This window comes from Stegastes partitus, unplaced genomic scaffold, assembly GCF_000690725.1.
Source record: "Stegastes partitus isolate 25-593 unplaced genomic scaffold, Stegastes_partitus-1.0.2 Scaffold1010, whole genome shotgun sequence".
In the NCBI taxonomy this organism is placed as follows: domain Eukaryota; kingdom Metazoa; phylum Chordata; class Actinopteri; family Pomacentridae; genus Stegastes; species Stegastes partitus.
In genome coordinates, this window is record NW_007578741.1 from 151,530 (window position 1) to 168,721 (window position 17,192).

Consider the following 17,192-nt stretch of genomic DNA (forward strand, 5'->3'; position numbering starts at 1 on the left):
GGACGTAGGCTCCAGCCCCCCTGTGACCCTAATGAGGATAAAGTGGTGTATAGATGGGATATTATAGGACACAGAGCAAAACATACAATTTGAATAGCAGCTGATAAAATTGCAAATACAGAATATTCAGTTTTTAGATTATTGGAATGATTACCTATTATTTAGAATTTGCTTTCAGATTCAGCAACTATTAATGCCTTTACCCCAATTTACACCCTACATTCCTTTACACAGATATTTATAATCAGCTGCATTATTCAAACACTGCATATAATAAACTGAGGAGGAGACAGTTAATTAAAAAAAGTCAATTTCAGCGATGCAGGTAAAACTCAATCTCTTCCAAGACTGTGGAAGCAGACGACGGATGATGAGCGAGACAGAGCACCCGAAGCCCCGGTTAGTCAAAGCAGCCTGCGAATCATCTGGATCGACCCGAGCGGCCGAACTAATCAACACTCGTTATGATCGTCCATCACCGTGACGCAAACAAATGGGAAATGTGGAGCACACACACACACACACACACATAGCTGGGACCCACTTTGTCAAGTTACATCAATGAGGGAACAAAGTCAAACAGAAAAAGCACCTCCTCCAGTTTACCCAAGAACACATGTGAGATATAATCAAAAAATATCAAGTCGCAGTGAAAGTACAAAGGCAAAAGTGGCACCATAAAAGGACAGTCTAGAAGAGCAAGGCGAAGAGAAGCAGGGCTTTTATAACAAACTATAAATTCACAGGATTTTTATTTGTGCCTACACATGGTCACAATTACTTATGACTGAATTAGCCGTAAAGCCAGAGAAAGTTTTGGCAAGGTAAAGCCCCGCTCTAAAAGTTAATGTGTCAGGCTTCTTCATTAGGTATTATGGCGTTGTCGGCTACTGGGCTGTCCAGTGGGAGCTGGAGAGCAGAAGCCTTAGAAGTGGGTATTGCATTACAGGGCGTTAGTGGGTGCCATGCTGCTTCCAGCTCTATTACCTGGATCACTGGGGATCTCCCACTCTGGGGACTTGAGACGGCTGAGTACCAGGCTTTCCCAACACCTCTAATTAACCGGTTTGGACGGGCCACACTAAAAGCAGCCCAGGAACCATTCCCCGCTCACCGTGGCTGCAGAACTCGCCCATTAGCCTAAACAGTTAAGTTAATGAGAAAAGACAACTGATGCTGGACGGTTGCTTTCAGACACGCAAACAGCTCGGGTAGGCGGAGGGAGCCGTGGCGATGCTGATGCTGAGACAGGTAGGCATCAATAGCTAATGGCGCCCTCCTGTGGACGCCGAGAGAACTGGTTGCACTCTTATTTGAAACTGCTGTTGGATAACAAAGAAAAGAAAGAGAGAGAGAAAACGCAAGGAGCCAAAGAAAATAAACAAAGTGATGGAAGGAGACACTGGGAGTGTCAGAGCCTTGAGCCGAACCAGGTGGCTGGTTTTTTGGGCGATGTGGGCTGGGTGATGCAGATTCAGATAGTTTACACAGCCACGGCTGAGCGGCCAGCGCGCTCTGCAATGACTGTCTGTCTGACTATCTGTCTGGAATCACCCGGGCAGATGTTACAATAACAACTGGATCAAGACTTCCCATCAATAACCACCTGCGATACACTGAACAGCCCCCCCTCCCATCTCGCCCAGCAGTGTTAATCTTACGCCCACTCTCCCACGTCATATCCACGACTTCAAATATGTCTTTAATAAACGTTCGGTGATTGCTCATAAGTTATTCCCATAAACCAGTTAAAGCCGCTGTTTGTTTAAGGAGATTTACCATGTATAAACTTGATACAGTTTTGATTTACGCGTGTAGATGAAATAGCAATTTTTGTGTTTACTGATGTGCATATTTGCACAGACTCAGCAGCACTTCTGCTAAAGTGATTTCTTCATCTTCTCTCCCTCCCTCCCTCCTCATCTCTCAAAAATGCACCCTCATACCCATCCTCTGCCCCCTCCCCCAAACTCTTATAGATGCCCCGTCTTCATTGACTCCTCCAGCCGGTGGAGTGAAGCCACATGCGTGCAATTATACCCCCGGTCCAGTCGAGTCCGGTCTGCTCTGGTGGGGAGAGCTTTCTTCCATGTCATCTCCTCAGCTTTGATATGCTAATCAGCAGGAGAGAGAAGGGCTCCAGAGTAAACAAGAGCTTTGATTTTTCTATGGCACACATGATAAAGATTAACGCACTCATGTAGGCATCGGCTGCATCCCCCGAGTTGAAACTTTTTGGGAGTTGTCGGAAAAGCGGGGAAGTGGCTCATATGCATAATGTACACACACATTCCTTTCCCACCCTCTCATCTCCTCTCGCTGCACAGAGCCCTGGGCTGTGGTGTTAGCATGATCTGGCAACACTTTCTGAGCAAGTGCATAATGACTCGCGAGGACGTGCTGTCATCGCACACGTCCGCTGACGCACGCAGACACGCGCACGCACAAAAAAACAAAAAAAAAAACAATACAACACATGGCGGCGTATACACAAACACACAGATGAGAAGCACACTGTTCTTCATCAGATGCATCCAGTGTGTGCTGACGGAGACAGGAGGCAGGTAGTCTGCATGTGTGTCGACTGGTATTGGTTGTCGAACAGGGACGACTGTCTGGTCAGATTCTGCCGAGTACAACGGTCACGTCGAGGCCCGACAACTCTAAACCGAGCACACGTTTATAAAATGTCAAAGAGATGCAGGAAGAATACTTTAAAGGTCCCATATTGTGACTCTTTTCTGCAAATTTATGAACGTTTCACATGTTCCTACAGTGTGTCTTTCAATGTTTCAGCTCAAAAACACTGGTTCCTTTTACCTCGGCTGTACAATCTGTGGTTTGTCCTAAACAGGAAGGTCTTCAGGAAGAAGACTCTCTCTGCGTCTGTGATTTACAACACGGAACAAAACGGTTGACAAACACGGCAGCTGATGCAGACGGAAATGATGAGACCAGAATGTTCCTCTCTGAGTGATCACTTTACATGGAAATATTGCTAAATTCCCTGCACAGCTGTTGTTTTTAACTCTTGTGTGTGGTGAGATTGTCGGACAACATCGCGGTTATAGAATCAGCAGTTTAGCTGTGCAGAGCCTGGAAATGCCTCTGAAGTGACGGCCAGTTACCACATCGTCTGAATGGGCTGCGTTTCAGCCACTATTTCAAACTCTTCTGTTATCTGACAACAAAAACTGAAAAAACCTGTAAGTGAGAACAGCCTGATTGGGACTCTGACGATATTAAAATGCATTAAGTGTGGACACGAAATGAATGACAAGATCTAATTTGTCTTAAGGCTTCCACCATTTCTGATTCTCAGTATTACACCCCAATGAGCTCTGACCTGCAGGTATACGATCAAAGCTAATGGTGTTAGCACATTCTGCAGCTAATGCGGCTAAGGATTTTCCTATTGTTGTGGGGAGATCGCCTAAAAAAGATTTTAAAAAAGTGAACCATAGAGTCTTTAGTTCGTAAGATGCTGGAAGTGCATGAAGACTTTTGTGTTCACTCTTACAGCCAACAGCAGAACATTTGCTGTATTTTACTCATGGCTGATTTTAGAGTTAGCATTAGCACCTCCAGAAATGAAATAAACCCAGTGGAGGGAAGCAGGGGGCAGGATTATGAAAAGTTTGAGCAAGATGACTATTGTTGTTATGTAGCAGCTCAGGAAAACTCTTGTAAACCTGGGAGGCTGTCTAGTCGTGTAGGAGCTCGAGGAATGGTAGAAGTAAATGTTTATTAGTTTATAACAACCACAAAACACAATGAAATTGGAAATTTTTGGACCTTTAAAGAATCAGATAAGCAGAAAAGATGATTTTTACTGACACAGATTTATCCAACAACATACTCCAACTTAGAGAAAAGTTCAAGAGCAGCTGCCACAGATGATTAAAGAAAAACAGCCAATCGAAATGAAGGAAATAACAACGTATTCTATAAAAGTCTGTCTGTTAGAGAATTGTTAAAATAATCCTAATTATTTCCTGTATCAACCATCACTTAAAGGTGATACTGAAGGAATTAGTTTCCTAATCAGTTAGTTGTTTGGTAAAATTAATCACAACTATTTTGATAAATGTTTGCAAAGGAAATGTGAATATTTCATTTGTTACTGAACTTTTATGACATCAGATTATTAATTATAAAATAAGCAGTCAATTAATTGGTAATGAGAACAATTGTGTGGTACTATGAATGGTGGTTCAAGGTTAAGCTGGGTGTTTATTATCAGAGTAGTGATTATTTTAATTTAGTAGTTAGGAAGACGCTCATATAGGCTCCACTTTTAGGTGTCTGAGACTATCAGCATATTATTTATATGGACGCTGACACACTTTGCTGCCTTCACTCGTGTATCACAGCTCTCCAAGTTTTTATATTCAACTCACTGTCCCGTGTACTTAATGAGCTGGTTTTTATTGAGCCTAAGCAGCCAGCAGCACTGGTCCATTTTTATTTACAAAGCAATATGGAATAGATTCCCTTCTCACTTTGGTAATTCTCTATCGCTTACCAACAGCTGTTATGATTCTTGCTCATTTAAATGGCTGCTCTGCAGGGTGTCCAGGATTTGCTCTGAACTTCTCCTATTCGGTGCTCTAGTCCTGAAATAACCCTCAAAACGCGCTGCAGCTTAATGATTTTGTCTCCCTGGGTAAAGGAGCTCTGATCAAAACACCAGTAACTGAAGACTGCAATTACTTTTCCTAAGCTGGGTTTTGTTTTATGTACCTTTGGTCCCTTTATTGTTTAAACCCTCTGAACCCAAAAACCTGCCGACAAGTTTANTGTGGGTTGAGAAAAGACTTCCCACTTCTTAAACTAAATAAACTTTTTAAAAAAAATTTCTCTCGGATTAGTTGAACAGTGCATCATCACGGAGCTGCGAACGAGGCTATTTATCTTACGACAAGCTGACCTTTAAAAGATATGTGGCTCTAACAGGGCAGTGATGGAGGAAACGTGATGCAATACTGTGGATTCAACTAACCAGTGTTGTAGGAAGTAGTTAAGATGAGCTGACCTTTGGAAATCTACAGCAGTAATTACAATACAAAAACATCAGAGAGGTGGAGTTTATCTGCTTAAAAACTTTTACTTAAGCAACTTTCTGGATGCAGGACTTAATGTATTTTATTATTGTCCAAATACTTCCTCTAATGCTGCTACCCAGTGTGACAAGACAGTTTTCATTAAGACTTATCTCGCTACACGATTTTCAGGAGAAGAAACCTGAACTGTAAATTTACTCCTCGATACCAAAGCTTGGTCATGCTTTCTAAATGGTTTCTATTGTCTCATCTGGGATAATGAGATGACTGATGGCTAAATGGTTGTGGCACAGACCACCGTACCAAAAAATAAAAAAGTAAAATCAATCTGTGGATATTTCTTGTCCATTTTCAAAGATTATCCAGTAAAAGGATTAAAGCCTAAAATGATTTTCACCCTCTGAACCCCAAATCAGCCAGAAACTGTAAAGACAAAGAACCAGCAGATTTATTAACTTTCTTGTCCCATCACATGCACGTCTATTGGAATAATTAGCTAAAGCTTAAAATCATGATGTCTTGTCAAATTCACTCAATTCAACATGTCTTATTTAAAAGCCAAACCTTTGCTCCAGATTTTGTTGAAAAAAAAACCTTTACCCCCATTAATGACTCAACTGGGAACAACATTCATGTGAGAAAAACCTTGATTTTTGCAAAATTATTAAAGAAATCCGTTTTTCTTTTTTCTCTTATAACTTGTGACATTACAGCTTCTGCACAAAATGCTCAAACTAAATTTAAAAGAAGATGCTCTAATGATTGCCTTGTCTTGTTTGTTAACTTAAATGAGGACTGAAATCATATTTTTAACTTTTAGCTGCATTATATTAACACACAGTTCATGTATGATACTTCAAATACCAAACATTTCAACAGCAATATAAAAAGTGTGGTGTTTTGGTTCGAGTCTTTCCAATCTCACACTACTTCCAGCTAACAAGGTAATACTCTGCATGCTGGTTCCCAGCTGTTCTGTTGCAGAGAAGCTGTCAATGTGGTCCCTGTGTCTGGTTTAGCGAAAACGCTGGAGGTCCATTTCCTACATCTTATTAGAGTGGATTATTCAGTCCCTCAGCCATGCAGCCGTCAATCACACACCAAAGGGGGGCCTGCTCCAGTGTGCACAGGAGCACTCTGATCCGAGGGGAGCCGGATATCTCTCCACACCGACAGATCAAAGCCTGCCTGCCAACGGCCTCACACCCTCTCCCTCCACTTCTCACTCATGTGTATGTGTGTGTGTTTGTGTGCGTGCGGTGAGCTGGTGTGTGGGGGAGAGCCTCCCGTTGCCCTTGAACCATGGTGGCCCTTGAGGTCCCCCAGTCACTTGGACGGGGTGCAGTTGACCCCCTCTCTCTTAACCAGAGTGCTGCCTTCTCCACTCCCCTCCTCCCCTCTCCCTCCCTCCCTCGTAGCTGTAATTACATTACATGTACCATGTCCTTTTAATTTGGCAACAAAGGGGAGGCAAGCAGGCGAGGCAAGGGACTAGAGCCCTTAGAAGTGCTTATTAAGGTGCTGTCCTTCATTGTCAGATTCAAATTGTCCATTTCACATACACCTCCCATTAAGGCACAAGGAAGCAGCCTCACGCTGGGTGTGAACAGGCCTTTTTTTTACCAAACCACCTCCACAAGTGGAACAGAGAGACTGACATGGAAGGGAAAGGGGGGAAAAAAAAAAAAATCTAAACAAGATGGTCTTCCCGATGTATGTGCTTCTTGGCTTGTGTTTGAGGTGGTTTTATGTGGTAGCGCAGTGTCTGCTAACTGTGGAAGGTGGTTTCGTACATGCTTAGATCATTAGTGGGGTGTCAGTCCCATTAGGCTTGTGGAAACCGTCACTGGCTACAATAAACAGATCTGCTGGCCGCATGCTCAGACTAGCAGGCGGCAGGCACTCTCCGCCACAGTCCCAGGACAGGACTAATTCCTGGCCCATCTACGATGTCCCCAACACACATAATGTGCGTTTACACACCCATGCAGCCTTTCAGACACACACACACAGGCCTGCATTTTCCACAGAACAACTAAGCGTGCAATCAATCTACGCAACTCCGTAAATGAAGGAGAAGGGAATTTGATTTTAAGCAGTGTAGGAGGCCTGACAGGAAAACTGCTTTTATCCAAACGTTGCCATTTCCCATTTCGACAAATCGAGGTATTTTCTTTCCCACTGCGGTAGCTGGAAAAATCATCCACATTCCACTCGAAATAAAACTAAATCCCCCAAAAAAAGGCTCTCAATTTACAAATTAGCAGCTGTCAAGATGTCGAGAATTATTTTCTGTTGCAGGATTTTCTATCTCATCACTAAAAACAAGCCCGTCTGCGTTTCATCTGGAGCCATCCTCATTTTACTGAAAGTAAATTCAGTTTATTACTCACAAATCAAAATATAAGCTTCACCCTTGAAATACAGAAAAATGATATTGTGATGTGTTAAACAGGCTGACATCAGAACGTGTCTTTCACCTTGCTGAATGTCCTTCATCTCCAGATGCAGGCTTGATATGAGGATGCCGACCGCCTGTGAGCGCTTCCCATCCAGCAGCTTGATGATCTAGAAAAAACAGAAAACAATTCAGATTGCTAAGATTTAAATATCACATTATAGGACGTAGGCTCCAGCCCCCCTGTGACCCTAATGAGGATAAAGTGGTGTATAGATGGGATATTATAGGACACAGAGCAAAACATACAATTTGAATAGCAGCTGATAAAATTGCAAATACAGAATATTCAATTTTTAGATTATTGGAATGATTACCTATTATTTAGAATTTGGTTTCAGATTCAGCAACTATTAATGTCTTTACCCCAATTTACACCCTACATTCCTTTACACAGATATCTATAATCAGCTGTGTTATTCAAACACTGCATATAACAAACTGAGGAAGAGACAGTTAATAAAAAAGTCAATTTCAGCGATGATCTTGCAGGTAAAGCTCAATCTCCTCCAAGATTGTGGAAGCAGACGACGGATGATGAGCGAGACAGAGCGCCCGAAGCCCCAGTTAGTCAAAGCAGCCTGCGAATCATCTGGATCGACCCGAGCGGCCGAACTAATCAACACTCGTTATGATCGTCCATCACCGTGACGCAAACAAATGGGAAATGTGGAGCACACACACACGTACACACACATAGCTGGGACCCACTTTGTCAAGTTACATCAATGAGGGAACAAAGTCAAACAGAAAAAGCACCTCCTCCAGTTTACCCAAGAACACATGTGAGATATAATCAAAAAATATCAAGTCGCAGTGAAAGTACAAAGGCAAAAGTGGCACCATAAAAGGACAGTCTAGAAGAGCAAGGCGAAGAGAAGCAGGGCTTTTATAACAAACTATAAATTCACAGGATTTTTATTTGTGCCTACACATGGTCACAATTACTTATGACTGAATTAGCCGTAAAGCCAGAGAAAGTTTTGGCAAGGTAAAGCCCCGCTCTAAAAGTTAATGTGTCAGGCTTCTTCATTAGGTATTATGGCGTTGTCGGCTACTGGGCTGTCCAGTGGGAGCTGGAGAGCAGAAGCCTTAGAAGTGGGTATTGCATTACAGGGCGTTAGTGGGTGCCATGCTGCTTCCAGCTCTATTACCTGGATCACTGGGGATCTCCCACTCTGGGGACTTGAGACGGCTGAGTACCAGGCTTTCCCAACACCTCTAATTAACCGGTTTGGACGGGCCACACTAAAAGCAGCCCAGGAACCATTCCCCGCTCACCGTGGCTGCAGAACTCGCCCATTAGCCTAAACAGTTAAGTTAATGAGAAAAGACAACTGATGCTGGACGGTTGCTTTCAGACACGCAAACAGCTCGGGTAGGCGGAGGGAGCCGTGGCGATGCTGATGCTGAGACAGGTAGGCATCAATAGCTAATGGCGCCCTCCTGTGGACGCCGAGAGAACTGGTTGCACTCTTATTTGAAACTGCTGTTGGATAACAAAGAAAAGAAAGAGAGAGAGAAAACGCAAGGAGCCAAAGAAAATAAACAAAGTGATGGAAGGAGACACTGGGAGTGTCAGAGCCTTGAGCCGAACCAGGTGGCTGGTTTTTTGGGCGATGTGGGCTGGGTGATGCAGATTCAGATAGTTTACACAGCCACGGCTGAGCGGCCAGCGCGCTCTGCAATGACTGTCTGTCTGACTATCTGTCTGGAATCACCCGGGCAGATGTTACAATAACAACTGGATCAAGACTTCCCATCAATAACCACCTGCGATACACTGAACAGCCCCCCCTCCCATCTCGCCCAGCAGTGTTAATCTTACGCCCACTCTCCCACGTCATATCCACGACTTCAAATATGTCTTTAATAAACGTTCGGTGATTGCTCATAAGTTATTCCCATAAACCAGTTAAAGCCGCTGTTTGTTTAAGGAGATTTACCATGTATAAACTTGATACAGTTTTGATTTACGCGTGGAGATGAAATAGCAATTTTTGTGTTTACTGATGTGCATATTTGCACAGACTCAGCAGCACTTCTGCTAAAGTGATTTCTTCATCTTCTCTCCCTTCCTCCCTCCTCATCTCTCAAAAATGCACCCACATACCCATCCTCTGCCCCCTCCCCCCCTTCCCCAAACTCTTATAGATGCCCCGTCTTCATTGACTCCTCTAGCCGGTGGAGTGAAGCCACATGCGTGCAATTATACCCCCGGTCCAGTCGAGTCCGGTCTGCTCTGGTGGGGAGAGCTTTCTTCCATGTCATCTCCTCAGCTTTGATATGCTAATCAGCAGGAGAGAGAAGGGCTCCAGAGTAAACAAGAGCTTTGATTTTTCTATGGCACACATGATAAAGATTAACGCACTCATGTAGGCATCGGCTGCATCCCCCGAGTTGAAACTTTTTGGGAGTTGTCGGAAAAGCGGGGAAGTGGCTCATATGCATAATGTACACACACATTCCTTTCCCACCCTCTCATCTCCTCTCGCTGCACAGAGCCCTGGGCTGTGGTGTTAGCATGATCTGGCAACACTTTCTGAGCAAGTGCATAATGACTCGCGAGGACGTGCTGTCATCGCACACGTCCGCTGACGCACGCAGACACGCGCACGCACAAAAAAACAAAAAAAAAAACAATACAACACATGGCGGCGTATACACAAACACACAGATGAGAAGCACACTGTTCTTCATCAGATGCATCCAGTGTGTGCTGACGGAGACAGGAGGCAGGTAGTCTGCATGTGTGTCGACTGGTATTGGTTGTCGAACAGGGACGACTGTCTGGTCAGATTCTGCCGAGTACAACGGTCACGTCGAGGCCCGACAACTCTAAACCGAGCACACGTTTATAAAATGTCAAAGAGATGCAGGAAGAATACTTTAAAGGTCCCATATTGTGACTCTTTTCTGCAAATTTATGAACGTTTCACATGTTCCTACAGTGTGTCTTTCAATGTTTCAGCTCAAAAACACTGGTTCCTTTTACCTCGGCTGTACAATCTGTGGTTTGTCCTAAACAGGAAGGTCTTCAGGAAGAAGACTCTCTCTGCGTCTGTGATTTACAACACGGAACAAAACGGTTGACAAACACGGCAGCTGATGCAGACGGAAATGATGAGACCAGAATGTTCCTCTCTGAGTGATCACTTTACATGGAAATATTGCTAAATTCCCTGCACAGCTGTTGTTTTTAACTCATCTTGTGTGTGGTGAGACAACATCGCGGTTATAGAATCAGCAGTTTAGCTGTGCAGAGCCTGAAAATGCCTCTGAAGTGACGGCCAGTTACCACGTCGTCTTAATGGGCTGCGTTTCAGTCACTGTTTGAAACTCTTCTGTTATCTGACAACTAAAACTGAAAAAACCTGTGAGTGAGAACAGCCTGATTGGGACTCTGACGATATTAAGATGCATTAAGTGTGGACACGAAATGAATGACAAGATCAAATTTGTCTTAAGGCTTCCACCATTTCTGATTCTCAGTATTACACCCCGATGAGCTCTGACCTGCGGTTATACGATCAAAGCTAATGGTGTTAGCACGTTGTGCAGCTAATGCGGCTGAGGATTTTCCTATTGTTGTGGGGAGATTGCCTTGAAAAGATAAAAAAGTGAACCACAGAGTCTTTAGTTCCAAAGATGCTGGAAGTGCATGAAGACTTTTGTGTTCACTCTTACAGCCAACAGCAGAACATTTGCTGTATTTTACTCATGGCTGATTTTAGAGTTAGCATTAGCACCTCCAGAAATGAAATAAACCCAGTGGAGGGAAGCAGGGGGCAGGATTATGAAAAGTTTGAGCAAGATGATTGTTATGTAGCAGCTCAGCAAAACTCTTGTAAACCTGGGAGGCTGTCTAGTCGTGTAGGAGCTCGAGGAATGGTAGAAGTAAATGTTTATTAGTTTATAACAACCACAAAACACAATGAAATTGGAAATCTTGGACCTTTAAAGAATCAGATAAGCAGAAAAGATGATTTTTACTGACACAGATTTATCCAACAACATACTCCAACTTAGAGAAAAGTTCAAGAGCAGCTGCCACAGATGATTAAAGAAAAACAGCCAATCGAAATGAAGGAAATAACAACGTATTCTATAAAAGTCTGTCTGTTAGAGAATTGTTAAAATAATCCTAATTATTTCCTGTATCAACCATCACTTAAAGGTGATACTGAAGGAATTAGTTTCCTAATCAGTTAGTTGTTTGGTAAAATTAATCACAACTATTTTGATAAATGTTTGCAAAGGAAATGTGAATATTTCATTTGTTACTGAACTTTTATGACATCAGATTATTAATTATAAAATAAGCAGTCAATTAATTGGTAATGAGAACAATTGTGTGGTACTATGAATGGTGGTTCAAGGTTAAGCTGGGTGTTTATTATCAGAGTAGTGATTATTTTAATTTAGTAGTTAGGAAGACGCTCATATAGGCTCCACTTTTAGGTGTCTGAGACTATCAGCATATTATTTATATGGACGCTGACACACTTTGCTGCCTTCACTCGTGTATCACAGCTCTCTAAGTTTTTATATTCAACTCACTGTCCCGTGTACTTAATGAGCTGGTTTTTATTGAGCCTAAGTAGCCAGCAGCACTGGTCCGTTTTTATTTACAAAGCAATATGGAATAGATTCCCTTCTCACTTTGGTAATTTTCTATCGCTTACCAACAGCTGTTATGATTCTTGCTCATTTAAATGGCTGCTCTGCAGGGTGTCCAGGATTTGCTCTGAACTTCTCCTATTCGGTGCTCTAGTCCTGAAATAACCCTCAAAACGCGCTGCAGCTTAATGATTTTGTCTCCCTGGGTAAAGGAGCTCTGATCAAAACACCAGTAACTGAAGACTGCAATTACTTTTCCTAAGCTGGGTTTTGTTTTATGTACCTTTGGTCCCTTTATTGTTTAAACCCTCTGAACCCAAAAACCTGCCGACAAGTTTAGAAGGCATGCTATTTTTTTTTAAAGCTTAAATTACATCATTTATGGGATCCAGAAACTGTGAAAACAGAAACAATCGACAGATTGTCAACTTTCCAGCAGTCCTGTCACTATTCATCTGTAGCAGGTATTCCTGTCAGGAAAGTTAAACAAATCTAAGCTCAACATCATCATATTTGATCAAAATCACTCTTATTCTACATGTAGCGTTTAAAAATTCTCGTAAAAAAAAGAAATCCCCCACAATAAATGGGTTTAATTAACCACATTCTGAACATAAACAAATAAATAAAATTCTCTGCTCCTCGGTGCGACCATGAAGTCATTAGTGATTCAGCTGCAACCAACAGTCATGGAGCAAACATTCAAAGGTTTTTGTCTGTACAACGAGCAGATGGAGGACAAGTATGGAAACAGATTCAAATGTCATGTGGTAGAATATCTATAATATGTAGGATATAACTGTGGGTACTTGAAGAACTGGTGTACATATTGATTCAAGTTTTACAACTTTCATTTTCTTCTTTCTTTGAAAAAATAAAAATAAAAAAAATATTTGGGGCAATAAACTGTGTTCCACTGCACAGACACATTCTGAGGTCCTTCTACGAGCCATGGTTGTGCTGTTTTCATAAAGGTATGGGGTTATATTTTGCAGCCCACAGTGAGAAAAAAACTAATCCTAGAAACTGCTCGGAGTTCAGAGCCTTAATATACTGACTTTTTGTACCACGTCTGTTGTTATGATGCTTGATTTGATCATTTTCAGCTTTAAAGATGTGAGCTTTCTGGACCAGGTCTAACTTGAAAAAGAGATTTTAATGTTAAGGGACCTCCTGGTTAAATAAAGTGGGAAAACAAACTAATAAAAGAAACTTAAATAAATGTAATACGATATCTAACAAAAAGAAAAGCTGTTTGGTGCAGGTGAAAAAGCTTCTGACTTGAATAATAAGGACAACATGAGAGAAAGATATTGAAGACAAATTACGACCTGCCTTATATTTTGCACCACCGAGAAAAAGAAGAAAGTAGTTTCACATCTTATTCTAAGAACGCCTAAAAAAACAGCAGCTGCTCTTCTGTGAATTATCATCTGATACCATGTTGTTCATAACCAATGCTGCACTCCCATTCCAACAATACTGCCTCCAACATCTAACAGGCTACTCTAAACTACCTTCAGCCTCCCACAGCACTAACGATAAACAAAATTTATTCTGAAGCACTTTTGCCCTCCAGTGAAGTCCAACATTTTACTTTCTGCAAATTGGTCGTTGAGTGGCCTCCCCTTTCCTCCTCTTTTTCCACCATTTCATTTGTCTTTATTCACTCTCTCTTCCCCATAAAGTGCCCCCTCTTTGATCCATTTGCCCTCTACTCAGTAGCAGCTAGTCTTCAATCCCGCTCTTATCCATTCCTCCCCGTTTCTCTTTGTTCTTCGCCTTCCCTTCCTTTCTTTTCCCACCCGTTAACCAGCTGAACTTCTTGGAAGCGATCGTCAGCTGGCGATTCAGATGATTACTCTCTCAAATGATTTCTCTCCCCTTCACGGAGAGTATAAACTCTCAGGAATAAAAAATGATTACGTAAACAACTTTCTATTATTTTGATGACCTCTTCAGCGGGACTTGCAGGCAGACTGGAAACAACCATTGCTCTTCGATCCTGAATCTGAACGCTCTCCCCGGCTCTAAACGCAGACCTTTATGCTAAATATAAAACTACAGCATGATCACAGCACAGGGAACAAAATGTCCAAACATAGATAACAACCAAAGCCAGCGTGCCGTGAAGATCCTTTCTTTTGAATTCTGCAAACACACTAAATGTGGAGTTTTTGTGATTGATATGAAAACAGTGTTTCCATAAGTGGGGTCAGAACTCCACATCCTCCACGCTGATGTAAGCCCAGACAGGAGACAGTTGGCGAGATCTGTGTCTGGATGTGGCTGTCTGAGTTGGATCAAATGTTGGACTAGTTTTGAGTGACCCAACGGAGAGATCGAGGGATGGAGATCAGGCACACACACACATGAGCACACATCGCAGGCCCTGTGGAGCAGAGTGGAGCCTCCGCAGATTGATCAGAACGGGGGATGTGTATGGATTTAGCGGGGAAAGTCTGGGGCAGTGGCCGATTTTTAACTGCTTGGACGCCACAGCGAGCACCGCGAGGCAGCCAGGATGCTGACACAGCGCTGGCTGCAGGAGAAGTGCCGAGTTGCAGCATTCGACCGGACATCGGCGAGAGGTGGGAATGGTAGATCAATCTGGCAGAGGGAGCATCTTTTGCTTTCAAAACTTGAAGCTTGTGCAAATCGTAAAAAACAAAAAAACCTTTATTAATCCTGCACAGCTACACTAGGGTAGCTTACCCAGAGGGAGTTTAAAAAGAACAAAATAAAATAAAACACACACACGAGGGAGTGAACCTGATAGCCTGTGTTGGCCCAGAGCGCGACCTGGCAGGCAACAGTCTGGAGGAGGACTTGACGAAACTCACAATCCATTTCTTTGCGGGTTCACCTTTTGCCGTTTCTTTGGGGAATTTATGACCGAAGATGACGGCAGACGAGAAGCCTCGTTTAAACAAAGCGAGATAAGAAAGCGTGGCCTCAGATGGCGAAATGTGCAAGCACAGCAACAGAAACTGCAACAATAGAGAAAATAGACTACAACGGGGCGAGTGTTGCAAGTGGATTTACCTTCTTAGGTTTGGCTTTCTTCTCATAGGTGTCCGACAGCGGCTTCTTCTTGGGCTGTAGCGTGGCTTTAGAGAAAAACTCCTCAAACTCGTTGGTGTTCACGATGTTTGGCTCCTCCAGAGAACCCCATAGTGTGTTGTTGCTAAGAAATAAACAAAGAAAGAATATGCACTTTTTAAAACTTTGACACGAGGGCGTCGGGTGCAAAACAACAGTGGTAGTAATTGTAAAGAGCAGACTTGTAACACTGAGGCCAAACAACTGGAAGGTTCTATTTGAGGAAGCTTGTTTGATGTTAATTCGACCTGTTTTCCATTTTGCTGTCAGACAAAAACTTGGCACTACAGCTGCAATCCCGACTTTAAAAAAAAAAAAAAAAGCACTGTTTATGAGTTAGGTGATAAAAAAAACAAAAGTTTGTTTCTGTAATAAAGGACCATTTCCAGAAAGGACTAAAATAAGGGAGGCTGTGTTGCAGAAGTTGCTGAGTAACGCGGAAAAAACAAACAGAGGCAGAGGCAAGAAGAAGAGGCGTTTAAAGTCGAGAGGATGTTCGGCACTTTGCTGTTTCAAACACGTCCACTTTCAGCTTTGACTCGGCCCGTCCGTTTGTGCGTTCGCTGCCCAGGTCTGTTAATCAAACGGACATTAACGGCACAATCATCGGGCTTAACACCAAATAAACTGTTCCAAACAAACGGACTTTAGAATGATGGTGCTCATGATTTCAAATTATCTCTTCACACATCGCAGCCCCTCTCATCTCATCTATGACGTCATGAGACTGGCAGGTCCTTCCTCACAAGTCAAGGCGAGAGAGAACCAGGACGCGAGTGCTGGGAGGCTTATCGTGGCTTGAATACCAGAACAATAAACTGCACAGTGCCACAGTGACTCAATGAGGGTCAAATAAGTGCAGTTGTTTCTGCGAGCAGCGTAGCGGTGAGAGTTCTTATCTGGGTCAGCCATGAGGTTTTCTGCTGAAGACATAATGATACTGTCTGGGACAAAAAAAAAGAAAATCCTCCTTTCATTTTGTTCTTTCTCAAGTCCAATGAACATCCTACGAGTCCGAACCGAACGGAGCAGGAAACTATCCTGGAAAAGAAAATTGCATCCAAACCCCCTGAAAAGTTTTCCATGCAAGACAACTGAGCAGATTATGACTATAATTGAATTCAAATCCACATTTAAAAATCCTCCAGTTTTTTTGTGTTTGGGCTCAGACACTGGGCATCATTTCAGACCTTATAACTCAGACCCTCACACCGTTAACAGAGATCACACACCTGATCCAGCTATAGTTAAACATCTGACCCATTTAATGCTCCTTTACTCTGCCTTTTACAGTTGAATTTATAGCTGACATGAAACTGCTATAGAGTAGTCAGCGAGTACCTCCAGCACTGGCCAGGACCAGCGAGGGAACCACAACTCAGCTTCCCCCGTGCACTAATCCAGCCATGGAAATACAAGGCCATAAAGCTGGAGAGCTGGCACTCGGAGGCAACAGCCACAGCCGCTGTAAATGGTCTGGATAATCCACTTAGTATTACAGTGTATCTCAATACTTCCTCGCCTTTAGACGACGGTGTGCGGTGCAGTGACCATATCTCTGATATCGCCCTGGATAGGAGTGCTCAGGCCTGAAATAAGACCCCATTAGTCCAGGGGCAATGAGGCCTACGGTTTCATCCACTCTGGGATAATAGTGGCACTTTCAACTTCGACTACTGGGTAAATGTACCCGAGCACTTGTGCAGCAGCCCTCAGAACAACAGGGTTAGATCACCAACAGAGGTGAAACCAAATGCAATAAAGCATTCAGCATCAAATCAAATGAAAACAAATCCCATCGTGTGCATTGTGAAGAATTTTAACATGATGTAACCATAAGTAGGCTCTCCACAACTACAACTTTTGTAGCTTTGGCCACTGTTTTTATGCCTCTGAGTCTGTGAGAGCCTTGAAGGGAATTAATTCAAACTGGGACCAAACTTGGACTT

The 17,192-nt window shown here is 42.9% G+C and overlaps 1 protein-coding gene across 1 annotated transcript in view; it reads right to left on the bottom strand.

Moving 5' to 3' along the window:
• LOC103367068 (formin-1) overlaps window positions 1-17,192 on the bottom strand; it is a 59,875-nt gene that overhangs the window by 22,769 nt on the left and 19,914 nt on the right. The window contains exons 6-7 of the mRNA XM_008294981.1: window positions 15,187-15,328; window positions 7,544-7,631 (exon numbers count right to left, since the gene is read on the bottom strand). Coding sequence (XP_008293203.1) covers window positions 7,544-7,631; window positions 15,187-15,328 — 230 coding nt within the window. The remainder of the gene's footprint in view (window positions 1-7,543; window positions 7,632-15,186; window positions 15,329-17,192) is intronic.